The sequence below is a fragment of the Ovis canadensis genome, chromosome 7 (genome assembly GCF_042477335.2).
Source record: "Ovis canadensis isolate MfBH-ARS-UI-01 breed Bighorn chromosome 7, ARS-UI_OviCan_v2, whole genome shotgun sequence".
Classification (NCBI taxonomy): domain Eukaryota; kingdom Metazoa; phylum Chordata; class Mammalia; order Artiodactyla; family Bovidae; genus Ovis; species Ovis canadensis.
The window spans coordinates 56921292-56941051 of NC_091251.1; the positions used below are offsets into that span (position 1 = coordinate 56921292).

The 19760-nt window shown below is 38.5% G+C and overlaps 1 protein-coding gene across 6 annotated transcripts in view; it reads right to left on the reverse strand.

The window, feature by feature from the left end:
- Nucleotides 1-19760, reverse strand: part of USP3 (ubiquitin specific peptidase 3) — a 101062-nt gene that overhangs the window by 60202 nt on the left and 21100 nt on the right. For 3 of the 6 annotated variants that reach the window (XM_069596217.1, XM_069596218.1, XM_069596219.1), the window contains exons 2-3: nt 13057-13117; nt 9025-9156 (exon numbers count right to left, since the gene is read on the reverse strand). In XM_069596217.1, the coding sequence (XP_069452318.1) occupies nt 9025-9156; nt 13057-13117 (193 nt within the window). Of the gene's footprint in view, nt 1-9024; nt 9157-10140; nt 10220-11978; nt 12100-13056; nt 13118-15603; nt 15873-19760 lie in introns of those variants that run through there. The other 3 variants (XM_069596220.1, XM_069596222.1, XM_069596223.1) reach the window with 3 other exon arrangements.

The window sequence follows — 19760 nt, forward strand, 5'->3', positions numbered from 1 at the left end:
GACCATTCTAAAGGAAATCAGTCCTGAATATTCATTGGAAGGACTGATGCTGAAGCTGAAACTCCAAAACTCTGGCCACCTGATGCGAAGAACTCACTCACTGGAAAAGACCCTGATGCTGGGAAAGATTGAAGGCGGGAGGGGAAGGGGATGACAGAGGATGAGATGGTTGGATGGCATCACCGACTCAATGGACATGAGTCTGAGTAAACCCTGGGAGTTGGTGATGGACAGGGAGGCCTGGCATGCTGTAGTCCGTGGGGTCGCAAAGAGTTGGACATGATTGAATAACAAAATTGTCCAATTTCTTCATTACACTGATTTCTTACGCATACATTTTCAGATTTTTTTTCTAATTTCTAGTATTTAAAATCATGCCTAATCCTTTTCTATTTTTATTTCTATAACCAACCCCCAAACCCACCTTTTTCCTCCTCCATCTCAACTAATAGTTTATCCTATACTTTGGCTATTTCCTTTCATATAATATTTGTCCCTGCCCTATCTAAGTACAATTACAGTCAAGTCCATAAATAGCTGCAGCTGAATTAAGCTGTAGTATTTAATAGTCCTGCAATGTCGATTTTATCTAAATTTTCTTCTCTCTCATCTTTCCCTCGCAATCTTCCCTTTTCACTTCAGTGTTACCTTCTTTACGCTTAGATTTCAGCTTTCATTTCACACATCAACAACCCCCTTACCCTCCCTCATTTCCATGTGGAACACCATTCACTGTTTAATGGCAAAAAATATTCCTTACTTGGTCATCCCCATCTGTACTTTATTTCCCCATTCTCCAAAAATTAAAACATGCAGCATGGCTCAATCATTTTCTCATCCTAAAATTTAATATGGTTTACCTCCTTTTAAAAATTCTAGTTTTAGAAACACTTGTTTCCTTCCTATTTTCACCTTGTACCTCATGCCCCCTCTAATTATAAAGGCAAAACACAGGTCCATTAAGGCAAAATCTTCCAAATTATTTGCAATGGCTTCTAATGAGATTTAAAAATTAGCCACAAAACTGAGTATCCACCACCCACAACACACTTACACATGGCTGTCCTAATTAGAAATGTAAGGAAATCTAACTTAATATATGTACAGTATAAAAAATTTTTAGAAGAATGAGCTAGAGATAAAAGAAAATTTTAAAATGTCTTGCTATTCATATCTTTAATACTTTTGTTAAACCAGTATCTCACAGTACAATCTATACCTAGGATGAGGTTTGACATTAATGATAATGGATATAAATTCGTATCTCATCCAGTCTCATAAACTTTTTGTCCGATTTATCACATCTGATTGAAAGTGAAGGGGAAAAGTGTTAGTCTCTCAGCTGTGTCCGACTCTTTGCGACCTCATGGACAGTAGCCTGAAAGGCTCCTCTGTCCATGGAATTCTCCAGGCAAGAATACTGGAGTGGGTTGCCATTTCCTTCTCCAGGGGATCGTCCCAACCCAGGGATGAAACCCGAGTCTCCTGTATTGCAGGCAGATTCTTAACCACTGAGCCACAGGGGAAGTCCTAATCAAATCTGATTAGTCTGTGTTTTTATTTAGGTCACTTTAGTCGTGTCTGACTCTGTGCAACCCCATAGACGGCAGCCCACCAGGCTCCCCTGTCCTTGGGATTCTCCAGGCAAGAACACTGGAGTGGGTTGCCATTTCCTTCTCCAGTGCATGAAAGTGAAAAGTGAAAGTGAAGTCGCTCAGTTGTGTCCAACTTTTAGCGACCCCATGGACTGTAGCCCACCAGGCTCCTCCATCCATGGGATTTTCCAGGCAAGAGTACTGGAGTGGGGTGCCATCGCCTTCTCCATTATTTAGGTAGTCAACATTTTTATTCTGTAATGTGTTTGATGAGATCAAAGTAGGAGTGTAGTATATCAGCTTGCCTTTTCCTTTTTCACCAGTATTTGTGTTATTATCATTACTGTTTTCATCTTGAAGGATTTTTTTTCCTCGTAAAAATCCGTCCAAATGTTTATCCACTTGATGAGGGTTGATTTTTGGTAACATAAAGTAAATCCATGTAACTGAGCAGACAAAAAACACAGCAGCATACTGCACAAGGCTAATAAAAGTGAACAAGGGTGAGGCCACCACACATGCAGCTGATTCAGGACATTCTGTGTAGCTCACGACAGAACCATCTAGTCCACGGACAGCTGGCAGTAGGTATATTAAAATATTTGCCTATGATTTTTTCAGAAGTTCTGATATTTTCTTCCCATATGTTCCAGGACATTGTTTTAGAGACCACTGCACTAACAACTAGACTCCTAACATAGAGCTGGTTAGTTCTCAATGAATATTTACTTGTTGAATAAAAGCAACATATCCGCTATTCTGATTTTTCGGGATGTTGTTCACATTATATTCGAGGATTATCATGTTTATCAGTTCCTGTCTCCAGGGAAAATTTTTGAAGGCAAAACCTTAAGGGGGAAAGGAACTGCTCGTAATGCCAAATCTTCTTCAAAAAGGATCTATCGCTTTGCTTTGGTGTCTTTCATTAATACACTTATTCCTAGATTTAGTTTGTAATTTTTGTCCTATGTTGAATGCTTTTTTGTTCATCATTTCCATTTTTAACTAATAAAGAGAAACCTGTTAGTTTTTGTATATTTATCATGTATCACAAAGGAGCTCAGTCCTGGGTGTTCACTGGAAAGCCTAATGTTGAAGCTGAAACTCCAATCCTTTCGCCACCTGATGCAAAGAGCTGACTCATTTGAAAAGACCCTGATGCTGGGAAAATTGAGGGCAGGAGGAGAAGGGGACGACAGAGGATGAGGTGGTTGGATGGCATCACCGACTCAATGGACATGGGTTTGGATGGACTCTGGGAGTTGGTGATGGACAGGGAGGCCTGGCATGCTGCGGTTCATGGGGTCGCAAAGAGTCGGACACAACTGAGTGACTGAACTGAACTGACCATTTCAAAATTAATTATTAGTTCCACTCGTTTTCTACTAAAGTCTCCTTGAGTTCTCTGGGCATTAAACAATTTGAAAGCAGAAATAATTTGTTCTTTTTTTCCAAATTTATACCAATTATTTACTTATTCTGTCTTATTTCAATGACTAGAACTGCAAAAGTAATGTTTAATAACAGTGGTGATGATGTAAGTAATGACTGGAAGTATCTGTCTTGTTTCTGATTTTAATGGAAACAGCTTTAGTATTTCATCAATTTGCATATGATGCTTGCTTTCTTTTGGGGGGACCATCCTATTTTAATAGTTTCCTTTTATTTCAATGTTATTAGTTTTTAAGAATCAGAAATTGTTTATTTATAAATGTACCTTTGCTTCTAATGGTACAATAATCTGGGATTTCCTTTAAAAATGAATGTGTTGGCAGACTTGTGAAACTGACTCAGTAATTACATATTTTTCTTTTTGACACATCTTCCTGGGTTAGACTGGCTTTAAGTTATCCTTATTTACAACTGACATTCTCTTTCTGGAGTTTCTATCAGATTTTTGTCTTATGGTTTTGAAAGTTTCATAATATTAGTATACTCAATGTTAAATTTTAATAGTCTGAGGCTGCACTATCCGACACAGCAGCTACCAGATACATGCTGCAATTTAAACATTACAATGAAACAGAACATTCAGCTCCTCAGTCCCACCAGCCACTTTTAACTGTTCAACTGCTACCATATTATATGACACAGATGTCAGACTCAAAACAAAGAAAACTCTCTTTCTCAGCTTTAAAATCCTACAGCTCTCTCCATTCCTGTCGGCAGTGCTATTGAAGCTACCTAAGCCACAAGGCTGCACATCATACTCTTGAAATACTAACAAACCTCCCAGACCAAACCCACCTTCACTCTCGTGAAACAAGAGGAAGTCATCATACAAATGAACCTGATTTTTGTTTTTAAGCAACAGTAAAGAAACAAGTCCTTTAATCTACTGGCTATACAGCAATCATTATATAGTAAGCTGTGTATAATACTAATACAAAGAAAATAAAAACTTTTATGCAAAAAGGACCCCTCAAGAAAGAGCAATGACAAATCGATCACTAAGTTTTAAATTATGTGTCATCCCTTGTGTAACAGATACCATAATGTGATGTCTAGAGCAAACTCTGACCTCCAGCTTTATTATAATGACAGATATAGTTACAGAGAGCAAACCACAAACCAAGCAAAGCTGATATTCCAATGACTTCATCTATTTCAAACCAAAATAAGTTAAATCCAAAGCACTCCTTTAGAAACCAAGTTTATTTTTAAATTCTCTTTTATTCAATTCTAATGTACTGCCATCAACTAAACCAATTTTGGAAAACTAGAATACCTGCAGAGAAAACCCATTCCCTTTGTTAAAAGCAGACAAGTACTAGCTTATTAAGAGCCTTTTGTTTTCAGACTATGAGTTAAAGTTTCTTTTTCTTTTTATTTTTTTAATTTTTATTTATTTATTTATTTTTAGTTTTTTATTTTTTTAATTTTAAAATCTTTAATTCTTACATGTGTTCCCAAACATGAACCCCCCTCCCACCTCCCACCCCCATAACATCTCTCTGGGTCATCCCCATGCACCAGCCCCAAGCATGCTGTATCCTGCGTCAGACATAGACTGGCGATTCAATTCTTACATGATAGTATACATGTTAGAATGCCATTCTCCCAAATCATCCCACCCTCTCCCTCTCCCTCTGAGTCCAAAAGTCCATTATACACAGCTGTGTCTTTTTTGCTGTCTTGCATACAGGGTCGTCATTGCCATCTTTCTAAATTCCATATATATGTGTTAGTATACTGTATTGGTGTTTTTCTTTCTGGCTTACTTCACTCTGTATAATCAGCTCCAGTTTCATCCATCTCATCAGAACTGATTCAAATGAATTCTTTTTAACGGCTGAGTAATATTCCATTATGTATATGTACCACAGCTTTCTTATCCATTCATCTGCTGATGGACATCTAGGTTGTAATAAAACCTCAAAATACTGTTTTTAAATAAACAAAATTCTTCCTGTTCTCTAATCTTTACAACACTGAAAATCTGTGTCCAAAACGTTTATAAGGATAGCCAACAAAAGATCTTTTTAATCACAACTGCCTTTGAAAATGATTCAGCATACATTTAAGCCCACAAATAAAAGCTTTACTTTTGTAAGTTTTCATTAAAACTGCTATTTGTTACGGGTGTTTAAAATCTAAAATACACGTCTTTTTTCTAGACAAGTGAATCGACTCACATTTCATAGTATTTCTTTGTTTGAAACAGTGCTTTAAAACATTAATTACTTTGCCAGGAAGGAAAAATTCCAGTAATTTAGTTTCACTATTCCTTTCATACTTCTGAATCCTCAGAAATTCAGTTTTGTTGATAAGCTGACAAGACTATGTCAGATGCCAACAATGACTTGTTCAACATTTTAAATCTATTAACTGTAAATGTCTGGTTATGAGAGATGTTGAGCATCTTTTCATGTGTTTGTTGGCTATCTGTATGTCTTCTTTGGAGAGGTGTCTGTTTGGGTCTTCTGCCCATTTTTTGATTGGGTTGTTTGTTTTTCTGACATTGAGCTACAGGAGCTGCTTGTATATTCTGGAGATTTGACAATGTTTCTTAATGAATTCTATCTAAAATACAAGAGGAAAAAAAGTCAAATAAAAGTTCCTAAAGTTAATTTTTGCTTCTTTTTGACACAATAATATGTACCACATACAGTTCCATCTGCAGTGACTACGGGAGAGAATCTGAAGTGGGAGGAGAGGAAACACTACACACAAAAATCTGAACGCCTGCCCTTGAGTGAAAATCTGGAGATTTTCATTTTTATTAAAATTTTCATTTGTCTCCTGAAAGAGTGGGTTTGTGTCAAGCCAAAATGATCCCTTCTGGTACTGGCTTCCTTCTTTTGAGATCATGACCCACTTTATGTTGTTCTGCCTCCTTGACGCCTGCTTCTTCTGGGTGTGCTGTTTATACAGGAAGCGAAAGGACCTGCTCTGCAAGACTGTCCCTCTCAGGAAGTCAGTGGAATAGCTCACATATGCTGTGATTTGGCTCTTCTTCAGGAAAAGTGTTCTGCAGCTCCTCAGTCCTCCAAGAGGATCGAGAGGGTACAGCAGTATCATTTTGGTATAACCTTCACCACTTTTGGAAAATAGCTAACAAAAGTCAAATCTTTCTAACATCTACTGCCTACTCAGCACCAGACACTGAGTACTGCGGACGATACACAGATCTGACAAACGGTTCCTGAAGTCCCCAAGGACATTTACAAATAACTAACATGCAGCAGGAAATTACAAGTATCCCAGGGACTGTGAACTTAGGAGAGATTATATCCAGCTACAATTGGAGCTTGGGGGTGGGGGAGGGGCGTGCAGACAGTTCAGTAATAAGTTCATAAAGGATATGCAAAAACAGGACAGGGCAGGGACTCATGGAAAGGGGAAGAAACGATAGAAGAACTGCAGCCCTTAGAGCAGGTTTCAACTTCTTCAGAGGACAAAGCACATGGAAAAGGAGCCTTAACATTAGCTACAGTCAAAATAATAACTAATAATCAAATAGGTTAAACCTAATACACCAATATTTTATCTCTGAAGCAAACCAATCAGTCTAACCAAAAGAAACGTATATACAAGGAAAATCTACAAACTAAAGCAAAATTACTAAGGTGCACTGGAAAATACTCACACGTACACACACACACCCCATACAGAAAAAAAGAAATCCTTTTTTGTTTCTTAATCATTGAGAGGTGTGGGAGAAATGCTGAACTACAGCTCCACCAGCTTACCACTATCACAGATTCCTTTTAGGCTGTCAGTATAAAACTGCAGGATGATTCCCTAGCATTTTGTTCTAAACCCACAAATGAGACGGTTATGTGACCAGCTGCAGCTCCCTTCCTGCATTTCAGAAGCTCTGGGTGTCCACACACTTGCAGCTCTGTATAACCTCACACAAAAGACTGGCAGTTGGCCAAGAAGCCCCTGCCATGGTGTATATTCCCCAAGGTTCAAGATCTACCACTTAATTCCAATTCAGTCATGAAATGACTTGTACTTTAGTACCCTAGATGAAATGAAAGCAAATTAAAGTCCAGTCCAAGTTAATAAAGGTATTCCTCCAAAATGCAATATACAAAGATGTTAAAGTACATAGTCTATTATTTTTAAAGAGACCTACAACTGGAATTCTACTCCATTAAGAAAATTCTAAGATAATTCTTTAAATTTCTTCAAGAGTTACTATTCCTTCATAATCTTACTAATAGCAACAAAACCCACTGTACACAGAGACTCAACTGTATTTCCAAACTTTCCCATTAAGCATCTCATGAACATTGCTAACTATCAAGAAGAATGAAAGTTCTCAACATCTGGTGCATACAGATTGACACAACCTACAATGACGACTTAGAGCCAGATACCTCAAGAATGATCTTAATTCCTGCCGTTGAAGGAGAAATACTCACAACTTTATAGAAACACACAGTTCTGTCAGTTAGACGGTTGCGTCATTCTAGTATATAAGTGTCCTGAGGGAAAGGGGGAAAATCTAATGAAAATACATTAACACCTTGGCCAATGCTTAATTTTTGTAGGAAGGAGTGTTTCATGAGATTAAACAACAATAAACTGAGCACTAGGTTCAGAAAATCTTCACAAGATTTTCACTTTTACTGATGTTTTTGCCTGCTTCTAGCTTGTCTCTCAGGTCTGGACATCGTCCACACAAAGAATCACTGAAACAGTAGCGATCTGGAGGACTAAATCTTAATATGGTTTATTCAGCAGCCACAGCATTATAACCGTAAACTTGTAAAAATGTAAACTTGGGAAGCCATGGACCTTTTCTCCCTGCCTTTTGATGGATACCTTTCTACAATACAATAGTCAACCAATGATACAGAAAGCATACAACTTCAGGAGAAAGTGTGAATCAAAAGCAGTATTTGGACCTTAAATCCCCATTCCTGCCCAGTATTGCCTTCATGTATTGTTTTTGCCACACAGCATTCAAGGGCTGTATGGCAAAAACAAAAACCAAAGGGCTTCTTTCAATGTCAAAACCTTTCAAATTCAGTAAAATGATTAAAAACAATAAAGATTTATTCACAATTTACTAGTCAAGGTAAGAGATTTGCTTCACACCAAAGTAAAACTGTAAAATACACTAACTGAGCATACCAAATGGATGTGGATTGTTAAATATCACTTGTAACCTAAATAACCTGCTCTAAGTAGTCAGAAAAATTCTCACTTTATTGTCATTTATATGAAACAGACATGTATAGTGTATCACAAAGAGAGAATAAGGCCTCCAATATCCTTTTACAGGATGTGATACTTTAAAAAAAAAAATTAGCCTGAGGACTTCCCTGGCGGTCCAGTGGTTAAGAATCTGCCTACCTATGCTGGGGACTCGGGTTCAATCCCTGGTTGGAGAACCAAGATCCCACACACTGCAGGGAAACTAACCCCAATGCAGCCAAATACATAAAAAGAAAACATACTTTTAAAAGGAATTAGCCTAAAAGACTACACGTTAAATTCTTAACATTTACCTACAGAGAAGAGGAGGAGAGTCAACTGTGTTTAGACAGGAGAGACTGTCAAAATAATTTTTTAAACAAAGAAGTGAAGATTTTAAGATTATGTAACAAGATGTAAACTGGAACAGTAGGAACATGGATTTCTATCATGTTATTCTTTAATTAAAAACAAAACAAGAAAAAGAAAAGAAATCATAATGAACAACAACAGTTACCTTTCGTTTCCCTAAAGCTCAGTAGGATGGGAAGAAGAGGCAGCCAAGAAGTGGGAAGCGCCATGCAAGCTTACATCTGAATGATCAAGGATAGGCAGTCCTGACAGCCCCAGCCCTCCGCGCATCCCCACAGGTCCAGAGGGCAGTGCTGGCAGCCCCCACTGGCTTAGAGACTAGGGGAGGGGAAAGAGCCAGGAGACAAGCAAACACTTGTTCACACATAGTAAAGGAAGATCATTTTCAGAAAATATTAATACTTACCAGTATGTACTGTAGCTACTGCAATCCATACACACCGTGTGCTGTGCTTTTTCTTGCCTTTCTGATTTCTTATGGTTGGTTAAGGGTATTTGTGCATCTTCATAATGTTTTTTTGCATGGCCATTCACATACCTTCCAAAAATCAAATGAAAATATATTTTAATCTAAATACTGCTTTGGAAGTTAAAGTAGCAGGAGATGATCATAAAATTAGATGGTAATCAAATAAGAATGAGAAAGAATTCCTAATAAAGTACATTCAATCCTATAAGAGCATTCATCACTTGGTGATTCATTAAGCTGAGTTCTTAAAACATGCTCCTTTTTTGCAAACATACAATCAACTTTTAATTATACAGAAGACTGGGCTAGGCAAGGAAAGGCGCTATCTATTTAAATCAGTTTTAATACCACCTATCAACTCCTTTGCTGATTCTTTTGCTAGCCTTTTCCTTTTTTAAGCTTTTCTCAGGCTGCTAGCCCCCCAACTCAGGCTATTATCAAAGACAAGCTTTGTAAACTGAATTACTCAATCACTGTCCACAGGGCCACAAGCTCTGCTTGGGTTTCTGCTTAATATAAAACATGAGAGTCAGACATGGAAACAGGATAATCTCCCATCTCTTTCTCATCAATATGGCTTCAGATCTTTTATTTGAATGCCTGAATAATCACTCCACTAACATGGAAATAGGGCTTGTTTAAAAGAAATCCTAACAAAACACAAATCATCTCAAGCTTATATAAACTGTTATTTCTTACTACATGGACAAAGATAATCAAAGGTTGACTATAGTCATAAAAATTTTCTAACACTTTCCAACTCAGATTTAACCAATCATTTTATCACAAAAAGCAAAATGAAATTTAAATAAAGTTTCATCTATACCTTCACCTAAACACTGTACAATATAATGCCATAACTGACTACTACTTAAAGACCTTCATAAAGCAAAAACTTTCCAGTTACTAGCGAACAGCCAGTTTATAGACGGTAAGGACTAACTGTAAACTAAGAAGAGGCAAAACAATTGTTGCTTGTGTAGTAACAAAATCTGCTCAGAGTTAAGGTGACATTCTCATAAGGTTCCTTAATTGTACAGGAGCAACACTTACCTTGGAGAAAGTAGGATAGTTTTTGGTAAGCAGGGAGGATCACGGGCTTCCCTGGTGGCTCAGACAGTAAACAATCTGCCTGCAAAGCGGGAGACCTGGGTTTGATTTCTGGGTCGGGAAGATCCCCTAGAGGAGGGCATGGCAACCCACTCCAGTATTCTTTCCTGGAGAATCCCATGGACAGGGGAGCCTGGTGGGCTACAGTCCATGGGGGTTACAAAGAGCCAGACACGACTGAGCGACTAAGTACAGCAGAGGGAGGATCAAGTACCAAGCCCAGCCTCTCTACCCCAGGAAAACTAGAGGCATCAGAGGCACTACTAATGTCAATGTGATCATGCTTCCTCCCATTTTTTTTCACTATAATAAACATAGTAAAGACTTGTGTGTAGGGTCTTCTGTTCACAAAAGTGGACTAAAATGAATTTTAAAATATAAATAATTTAGAGTATAAATTCAAAAATTAGACAGCCTAGGTTTAAAAGTAGGCTTTGTCACATGCTGGTCTGGTAAGCTTGGGCGAGTTACTTCACCTCTCTACTTCTGTTTCTCATCTATAAAACTGAGATAATAGTACTTATACCCTATGGGCTGCTGCTGCTGGTGATTATTATTATAATCCATGGCTCAGAAGGCATGCATGCATGCATGAATGAATGAATGAATGTCAGTTTTATTTTACTTGTATTTTCCTTTATATGCTTACTTACTATCCATTCAGAATCTCAATAACGTGACTGCTTAGAAAGTCATCACATTAAACACACTTCAAGATAACACACTGGACAGATTAGAAAACATCCAATATTTAACTAAAAGATAACTTCCAAGGAACCCTATAGGTTCAGTATCTAATCAGCTCAATAGCCTATGCTTACATGTTTTTGTACTGTGCCATGAAAAACAACAGTAATATTTATGAGTACCCTCAGAATCCCATAAAAGTCAATATGGAACAATAATAAAGGCATTACCACTTTCAAGTCTTTGAAAACTGATCATCTGAACAGAGTATACAGTTCTTTACTAACCATACTGGAGCCTCTAAATGTACTAGATGTTTTCATGGTTGCTATAATAAATTTCAGTGATAAAGTAAGAAGTGTACTAAAGAGGACATTAAGATTAGCAATGTTTTGGCTAATATTCAAATACATATCAGAAGTTAACAGTCATGTATAAACTACTATAAAAATAAACATTTCCCTCATCCAGTTTTAGATTTTAACCAGATAGTTTGGTCTAAAAAAGGAAAAGTGTCATTATACAGCATCACAGATTTTTTAACAATACAAAAACTGGAAAAATAACTTAAATGGTACGGTGTCGTAATGGCCAATAAGATATATAACTCAAATATGCTACCGATAAACTATATTTCCTAGCTCAAAGAATATTCAATTTAAGACTCCCCTATAGACAAGAGATCTAAATTACTAAAAAAATCAGAATTCTTGGCAGTCAACACCCAGGATTATATGATAAAAGAAAAATAGCCAATCAACTGTATAAAATGAAGATTCAAATGCAAGGTACTCTCATTATCTATGTAATCTACTTGATCATATTTCTCTGAAACTATGCCAAATTTCTAAACCTAAGATTGATTGCAACTGGAAACATACTACCTACAGAGCCTAGAAATTTTTCCATTTATTCTTCTAATACTTACTTAGAGAACTAAGTGTTGCTTGCTATTAAGAACCTTAATCTCTCTAATTTTTGAGAGTTTGTCAGGTCTTTTTGTTGACTTATGACCTTCCAGATTTTGGTTGTAGAGCACTAGGAGGCAACTGGAGGACAGAACTATATAAATTTTATTGCATTATAATTCTCACCTCTCAAAATCTAGGAGAGGAATCTGTCTCTTCAAGTGCAGAATTTAAGTGCTTCTACTTCTCTTCTTTTTTTTTTTTTTTTAATGTTATCTGTACAAAGTATTTTCAGGTTCCCCAAATCCTAGAGATTTCAAAACCACAACAACCACAATTAAGATATGCAGTTAACATTTTCCAAAAGCACTCTTACGTGTACATGGAAAAAAAAAATACTCAATTCCAGACTGAAAATATGAAAAATCAAACATTAACTGAATGAAGATGCTCTCTTCATGCATTGAGTGTTTACAAATAATAATGGGGAAGCCACCCACATAAACACAATATAAATTTCAGACTGTAGGACTTAGTATGATTTCCCATCCCCTTGCTGCTAAGCTACTAACTTCTGAAGTAAATTCAAAGCAGATTTTCTAAGCTAAAAGAGCCATAGAAATAAAGTGCCTACTACTCGGCACACCAAGTCTGATACTTATTTGAGTTTGTGTTAGAAGAAAGAGTTACTACAATAGTTGATATTTAAGTAACATCATTTTGAAGCCAAGAACTAGGAGGGAAAGCTTAGGCTTGAACCAGGCTTGGGAGTGTTAAGTCCCTAGAAAGCAAAAATGTCCTAATGGAACAGTGAAATATTTGGTACCTCTTAGACACCGTTAATAATGAACTTCACAGTGAGACCATTGTCAAGGGAATTCCTTTATCTGTTTTGTTTTCAGAGGAATGATATGGGATCTGGGATTTGATTCAAAGGTCAGTAGAGGCAGGGATGAGGTAGGTGACAGGGGAGACAAAACTGGCTCCATGCCCATCAAATCTTCTAGAAGACTGTCCGGGTCATCACATTCTTCTGAGTATCGACAGAAAGGGGCCCCCACCCCAGCCACTAGCGTTTCCTCAGTTCCACCGCTGAGCAAAGGGGTTCTGTCAGGAGAGGGAAGCCCTACAGCGAAGTATGTACACACCATGATTAAACAATGGTGCTAAATAAATCCAAATCGATGGAACTCCGACCAAAGCTCAAAGGTAAACTGAAAACAAGCAAGCTGGGCAGTTAAGTAACAATAAGCGTGTCACCTACCTTCCACAGTGGACACTTGAACAAGTCAGACAGACCCAGGGGCTTTTGTTGGACCGGCACACTAATAAAAAGAAAAATACACAATATACCAATTGTATCATGTTATTTCCCAGTTTCTCCCCTAATCTGTAATAACACATCCTGTGATTAAGTTATAAATTCCATGGCTGCTTAGGTGCACGGAGATCACAAATCCCCGCTTTGTGAGTGCATTTACACAAAATGGCTGCCTAATTAAGGTTACACGGCAAGGAATCCGAACGCATGTCCACAGCAGCTGCTGTCACTGTTGACTCAACTCAAACAGTTTAACCACAAGTTAAACACATCTCTCCTTCATTACTTAGTCCTTTCTGCCATAGTCTCTGACAAGTTAAGGACAATCTATTGTCTCATTAAAAATATTTTCTAAGTCTAATTCTTTGAATCACATGTCTTTACCATACAGATCATAAGGTACTATAAATGACAGCTCTTTCAGTTTATTTAGTGAGAGGCAAAGCCTAAGGATACAGTTCGGAAGACTAAGCCCAATTCTTCCCAAATTAATGCCTGTTACATTAAATATAATTCTAAAATTATAACTGCATGTAATTCTAGCTGAGGGTATAATCAGGATATTAATTACTTTGAGTATTTATTATAGGGATGAGGTAGGCAAACAGGGTATGAAAACTTTTAAAATATTGATTACAATTTTGCTTGCTGTGTACTTATTCAATTTTTTCAGCCCTATAAACATAACAGTGATTTTAAAAGGGAAGGGATGTAAGAATCACCTGAGAACAACTTTTTCAAAATACACATGTTCTCCAAGCAGAGACATCTACATTGAGGTGTGGACAGAAGGACCAAAGAGCATGTCTGTTTGAGGAAGGTAACTTCCCAGGTGACTCCCTGAGACAACTACCTGAGAACCACTAGGCAGCCTCCTAGGGGCATGAGAGGGACAGCACAGCCAACACTCAGGATTATAATAAATCGACCGCCTGGCACACAGTATATGCTCAATAAACACTTGTTGAGGCGAATTCAAGTGTCTTAGTTCAAGATACTAAACTCTTCCAAGATCTGATCCCTACTATATCGGTCTTGCCTAATCAATATGTTACAATCAGCCTTTCTTATTGCTAAGAAAAATCAGCCAACACTGGAAATAAAGTGACTATAAGCCCTTTCAATGTATAATGAAACACATTATATTGATACAATGAATATCCCAAAGATATTTAATTATAATACCATTGTGTGACCTGCTGTTTACTACTGATTAGGACTCAAATTCCATGAAGTTACAGGTAAAATTGTAGGACTTTATTTGGTAGAGATAATAGCTGTCCAGCATACTCCGAGGGCTATGGTTTTACTGCCCTGCAGGACATTAATTGATTTTATATCTAACCTAGCAATTTACTTCAACATTCATTCTTTGGTGTCTGCATTCACTCAATCCCTCAAATGCTCTTGGAACCAGCTTTACCATCCCACTGGTTCCCTCATTACTGAGTTAAATAAGCCTTTGCCATACATTCACTTTATATTTGTTTAGGAGGGGAGGAGAGGGCAAGGAGGAATAGGGGAACACAATCATACGCTGCGCAACAGACTCTGCCTGTCTGCCCAGCACAGCGTTCTATTTGCACCTAAGGAAGTTTGTGCGCGCATGCTCAGTAATGTCCAACTGCAGCCCATAGACTGTACCCTACCGGGCTTCTCTGTCCGTGGAATTTTCCAGGCAAGAATACTGGAGTGGGTTGCCACTTCCTACTCCAGGGGATCTTCCCCACCCAGGGATAGAACTAGAGTCTCCTGCATTGGCAAGTGGATTCTTCAACTTTACACCAGCTGGGAAGCCCGTAAGAAAGCTGTCAGTGGTAAAAGTCCCCTTCCAGTTAACCAAGGGCTTTACCTTACCTTTACCTTTCCTTATTGCATTATGTCAACTGCTAAGGGCCATCCTGAAGGCATTTTAGTTTTTTACTCAGTTGGGTCCCAGTTTGTTATACATGCATATAAGTCACATGACAAAGACTAATAAGAAGAAGGCCAAACTGCTAACAGCTATTTTACGCAGGTACATGGGAAGACCACTGTGAGGCAGTCTCGGCTATTGGCTTTTTATGTGTACACACCCCTGTGGCATCTGATTTATATCAATAAAAACATGACAGTCATATAGTTTGAAAAGAAAGACCTATAAAGTATATTTTTTAAAAGAAAAATAAATTAGAACACAGTTTACTTGAAACAGATAATCCTGGTCTGAGATACAATTTGAAGGGCTAAAAAACTACAAATATTATCTAGTTGTATTCCTCCACAAATCTTTTTCTTTTAGTAAAGACTAAGAAATATTGTATTCAGTCTGGAAAAAAAGTTTAATATGATCCTGAAATAAGTAATTATAATAGTAAGTTGTTTTATTTTTTAAGATTCGTTTTCAGTTCAGTTCAGACATTCAGTCGTGTCCAACTCTGCGACCCCATGAATCACAGCACCCCAGGCCTCCCCGTCCATTACCAACTCCCGGAGTTCACTCAAACCCACATCCATCGAGTCAGTGATGCCATCCAGCCATCTCATCCTCTGTCGTCCTCTTCTCCTCCTGCCCCTAATCCCTCCCAGCATCAGAGTCTTTTCCAATGAGTCAACTCTTCGCATGAGGTGGCCAAAGTACTGGAGTTTCAGCTTTAGCATCATTCCTTCCAAAGAAATCCTAGGGCTGATCTCCTTGCAGTCCAAGGGACTCTCAAGAGTCTTCTCCAACACCACAGTTCAAAAGCATCAATTCTTCGGCGCTCAGCCTTCTTCTAGAACTGGACATGGAACAACAGACTGGTTCCAAATAGGAAAAGGAGTACATCAAGGCTGTATATTGTCACCCTGCTTATTTAACTTATATGCAGAATATATCACGAGAAACACTGGACTGGAAGAAACACAAGCTGGAATCAAGATTGCTGGGAGAAATATCAATAACCTCAGATATGCAGATGACACCACTCTTATGGCAGAAAGTGAAGAGGAACTAAAAAGCCTCTTGATGAAAGTGAAAATGGAGAGTGAAAAGTTGCCTTAAAGCTCAACATTCAGAAAACGAAGATCAGGGCATCTGGTCACATCCCTTCATGGGAAATAGATGGGGAAACAGTGGCTGACTATTTTGGAAGGCTCCAAAATCACTGCAGATGGTGATTGCAGCCATGAAATTAAAAGACGCTTACTCCTTGGAAGGAAAGTTATGACCAACCTAGAGAGCATATTCAGAAGCAGAGACATTACTTTGCCGACTAAGGTCCGTCTAGTCAAGGCTATGGTTTTTCATGTGGTCACGTATGGATGTGAGAGTTGGACTGTGAAGATTCGTTTTAGATGGAGCATTTTAAAAGTCTTTGTTGTATTTGTTACAATGTTTCTGTTTTATGTTTTTTGGGGGGTTGTGGCCACTAGGCATGTAGGATCTTAGCTCCCCAACCAGGGACTGAACCCACACTGGCTGCATTAGAAGGCAAAGTGTAACCACTGGACCTGCAGGAAAGTCCTCAGGCCCCAAGTTTTTAACCATTAGACGGTTTTGCTTTTTGAACTATGGGAAGATTATTTTTGCCCTGCCTGTGAATGAGGAAAAGAAAACCTAGAACAAAATCACTGTTGTGTTCCCTACCAAGTGTTCATCCCCTTCCCCCACCCTGATGGTTGTAAAGTGTATGCATGGACAAAAAATACATACAATATTGTGATCTAATTTTTCTACTCAGTATAGTAAATGCATTTCTTCGTGTTACTAAATTGGAACATGCGTGCATGCTCAGTCACTAAATTATATCTGACTCTTTTGCAATCCCATGGACTGTAGCCTTCTAGGATCCTTTATCCCCGCTCTATTATTGCTACAAATAGAACAGGTCATAACATGAGTAAAAGACTACTACAAATAATCAAAATCATTCTAATCATCTTAAGGGGACAATCTTATTATAAAAGGTAGTCTCAGTTTACAGACAGATGGGTTTCAGATTTATCTGTGGGATGAACACATTTCCTGTGGAAACTGCATTAGAGGTTTGCAGGCTATTCTATAAAACTCTATAAGAACCATTACAAAACTGAAATACTATATTGTGTGTGTGTGTGTGTATAAAATAAAACCATACATAGTCAATAAAAATGTTTCTAAGCTATAAACTATTCAACAAAACATAAAAACATTAAACAAAGGTTTTTATTTTTTAAACGGTAAATGCTGGTACTTAAGAGAAAGCGGGTGATAAGGATGGAAACTTATAGAAGTTCAGAATGATAAGCCATAACTGAGAACTCATAAAGGCCCTTTTTATTAGGCCTAATTACACTTCAAGGTGATGTCAGGGCAAGGAAGCCATGCAGTGTATTTCCCACACTGTTACACATGGCCACAGGAGGGTCACTGGATCTCATAAACACAGTCTGGTCTTCTTTCCAGGTTATGAAATGTCCTCAGAGTTACTCTCCTCCAGCAATCTGTCCCATTTGCCAAGACTCTTGCGGCCCCGAGCCGAGGTCTCCTCTCTCAGCTCCTGGGCATCTCAGCCTGGGGGACAGACACTGTCTAGTTCCCCTCATTCTCTTCCTGCTGCTGTGGCCTCGGGACCCTGCCCTGTTCTCACCCTCAGCCACAAGCTCTGTAAGTTGGCAGAAACACCCCTTTGGAGGGGGTAGAGACTCTTGATCCTCTCCCGAGCTAGGGCCATTCTGCACAAGGTAGAAGCTTTGACACAGGCTGGGCAGGCAAGAGAGGTAGAGGAGCCCCAGATTCTAAAACATGCTCATATTCATGCATTCTTGCTAAAGCCCCCCAAAGCTTTACCTCTCTGGAAATCCAGAAGTGACAACTGGTGGTGGGAAGGCATCCAAGTGATCTACAAACCAAAGTGGTTTTACTCCCTACTATTCCTATGAAGGGGCTTCCCTGGTGGCTCAGCAGTAAAGACTCTACCTGCCAATGCAGGAGACAGGAGTTCAATCCCTGGGTTGGGAAGATCCCCTGGAGGAGGAAATGGCAACCTACTCCAGTATTCTTGCCTGGGAAATCTCATGGACAGAGGAGAATGGTGGGCTACAGTCTATGGGGTCATAAAAGATTCAGACATGACTTAGCAACTCAACAACAACAACGTTCCTATGAAGGGAAGACTGATCTGCTCCTTTACCAAGAGACAAAGAAAGGCAGAAAACTAGGGAGTTCTGAGCTCAAAGAGGCCTATTTACACACAAATACTTTTAGGTTGTGTCAGAAGACAAAATGGCATCCACACTGAATATAAATTTCTTCCCACTGATTTTCAATATCCTTAGTATCCACTACATAGAATCTAGTAAGAGTACTTTTGATATCCAAGCCCTATCAACAATTCTCCTGGAATCCTACTTTTTAATAAAACAGCATGCACAAATGCTACGACACAACTTAGTCACTGTCTCTACACGCAAGAATAGTCCAAGCACACAGCGCCGACGGGCAGGCACTTTATAGTGCATCCACCATGCAGCAGTTGCTCCAACTGGCAGAGAGGCTCTTAGGCTTCTCGAGAATTCACAATCATGAGGATGACCAGGGTTCCAGTCCTGGCCCTACCATTACTACTTAAAGAACTGAGAACATCACTACTGTGCTGGGTCTGTTTCTTCACTGTAAAATGAAGACTGAGTGATAAGCATGTCCCCTGTAAGTGTAAAATTATTCAAAGAAGATAAAGCCCAAAATAGATGAAATATTATCATTCCCTATAGATAAAATTCTTCCACTCTCCTAATTTTCTTAAAAGGCTTAACAAAAAGATTAATTGCTAATGTAGTATAATTTTCTAAATCAACGCTCTTCAGCTTTTTTTTCTTTTTCCCTGCTCCACAATGCCTGAGAGGCAAGCATTCCCAGCACACTGCCTGTCAGTAACAGCAGAGTCGCTGCTGCGGCATCACTGTTCAAACCCACTGGAGACAAAAGTGCTGCTCCAACAGTGAGACTCAGATCACCACTCCCTCCACCACCAACACACAGAGCTTTTTAAGTGCACCCCTCTAAAAAATTAGCAACCCAGAAAAAAATAGTTGTAACTTACGTTTGTTTTAAAGAGTCAAGTTCATTTTTATCTATTTAACATTCACCTAGCACATACTATGTGCCAAGCACTACTGTACTTTACTGTGCCACTTTATAGATATTCCTCATTTAATCCTCTATAGTCCAAAGAGGTGTGTACTATGATTTGGCCTGTTTGGTAGATAAGGAAGCAGTGGCATATGACTGAGAAGTTACATACCTTGCTACATTAGTAAGGGACAGAACTGGAACTCAAATTCAATGTTTGAAGGCAGGGACTGCTGCGAAGCAGAAGCCCAGCAAGTTGTTATTTTTGCTTTAAAAAGATTCCATACTATGTGTTCCTGTAAGTGTTATATACCTGTATATAAACTGTTTGACATCTCAAAGGATATACAGTAACTGTTAACAGTCATGTAAAAAGAATGAGATGGGGGACTGGAGCCACACAGCCCTACTTTCAACTCTGCTGTCTGAATTTTGTAATAAAGCATTACTTCTTTTACAACAAAAATTAAATTTAAATGTCTTAAATTTAAAGATACTGGTATTATAAAGCTGTCTTAATAAAACAGACTTATTCTAAATTATTAAGCATAGGTGGTAAGTGAAAACAAAACCCCAA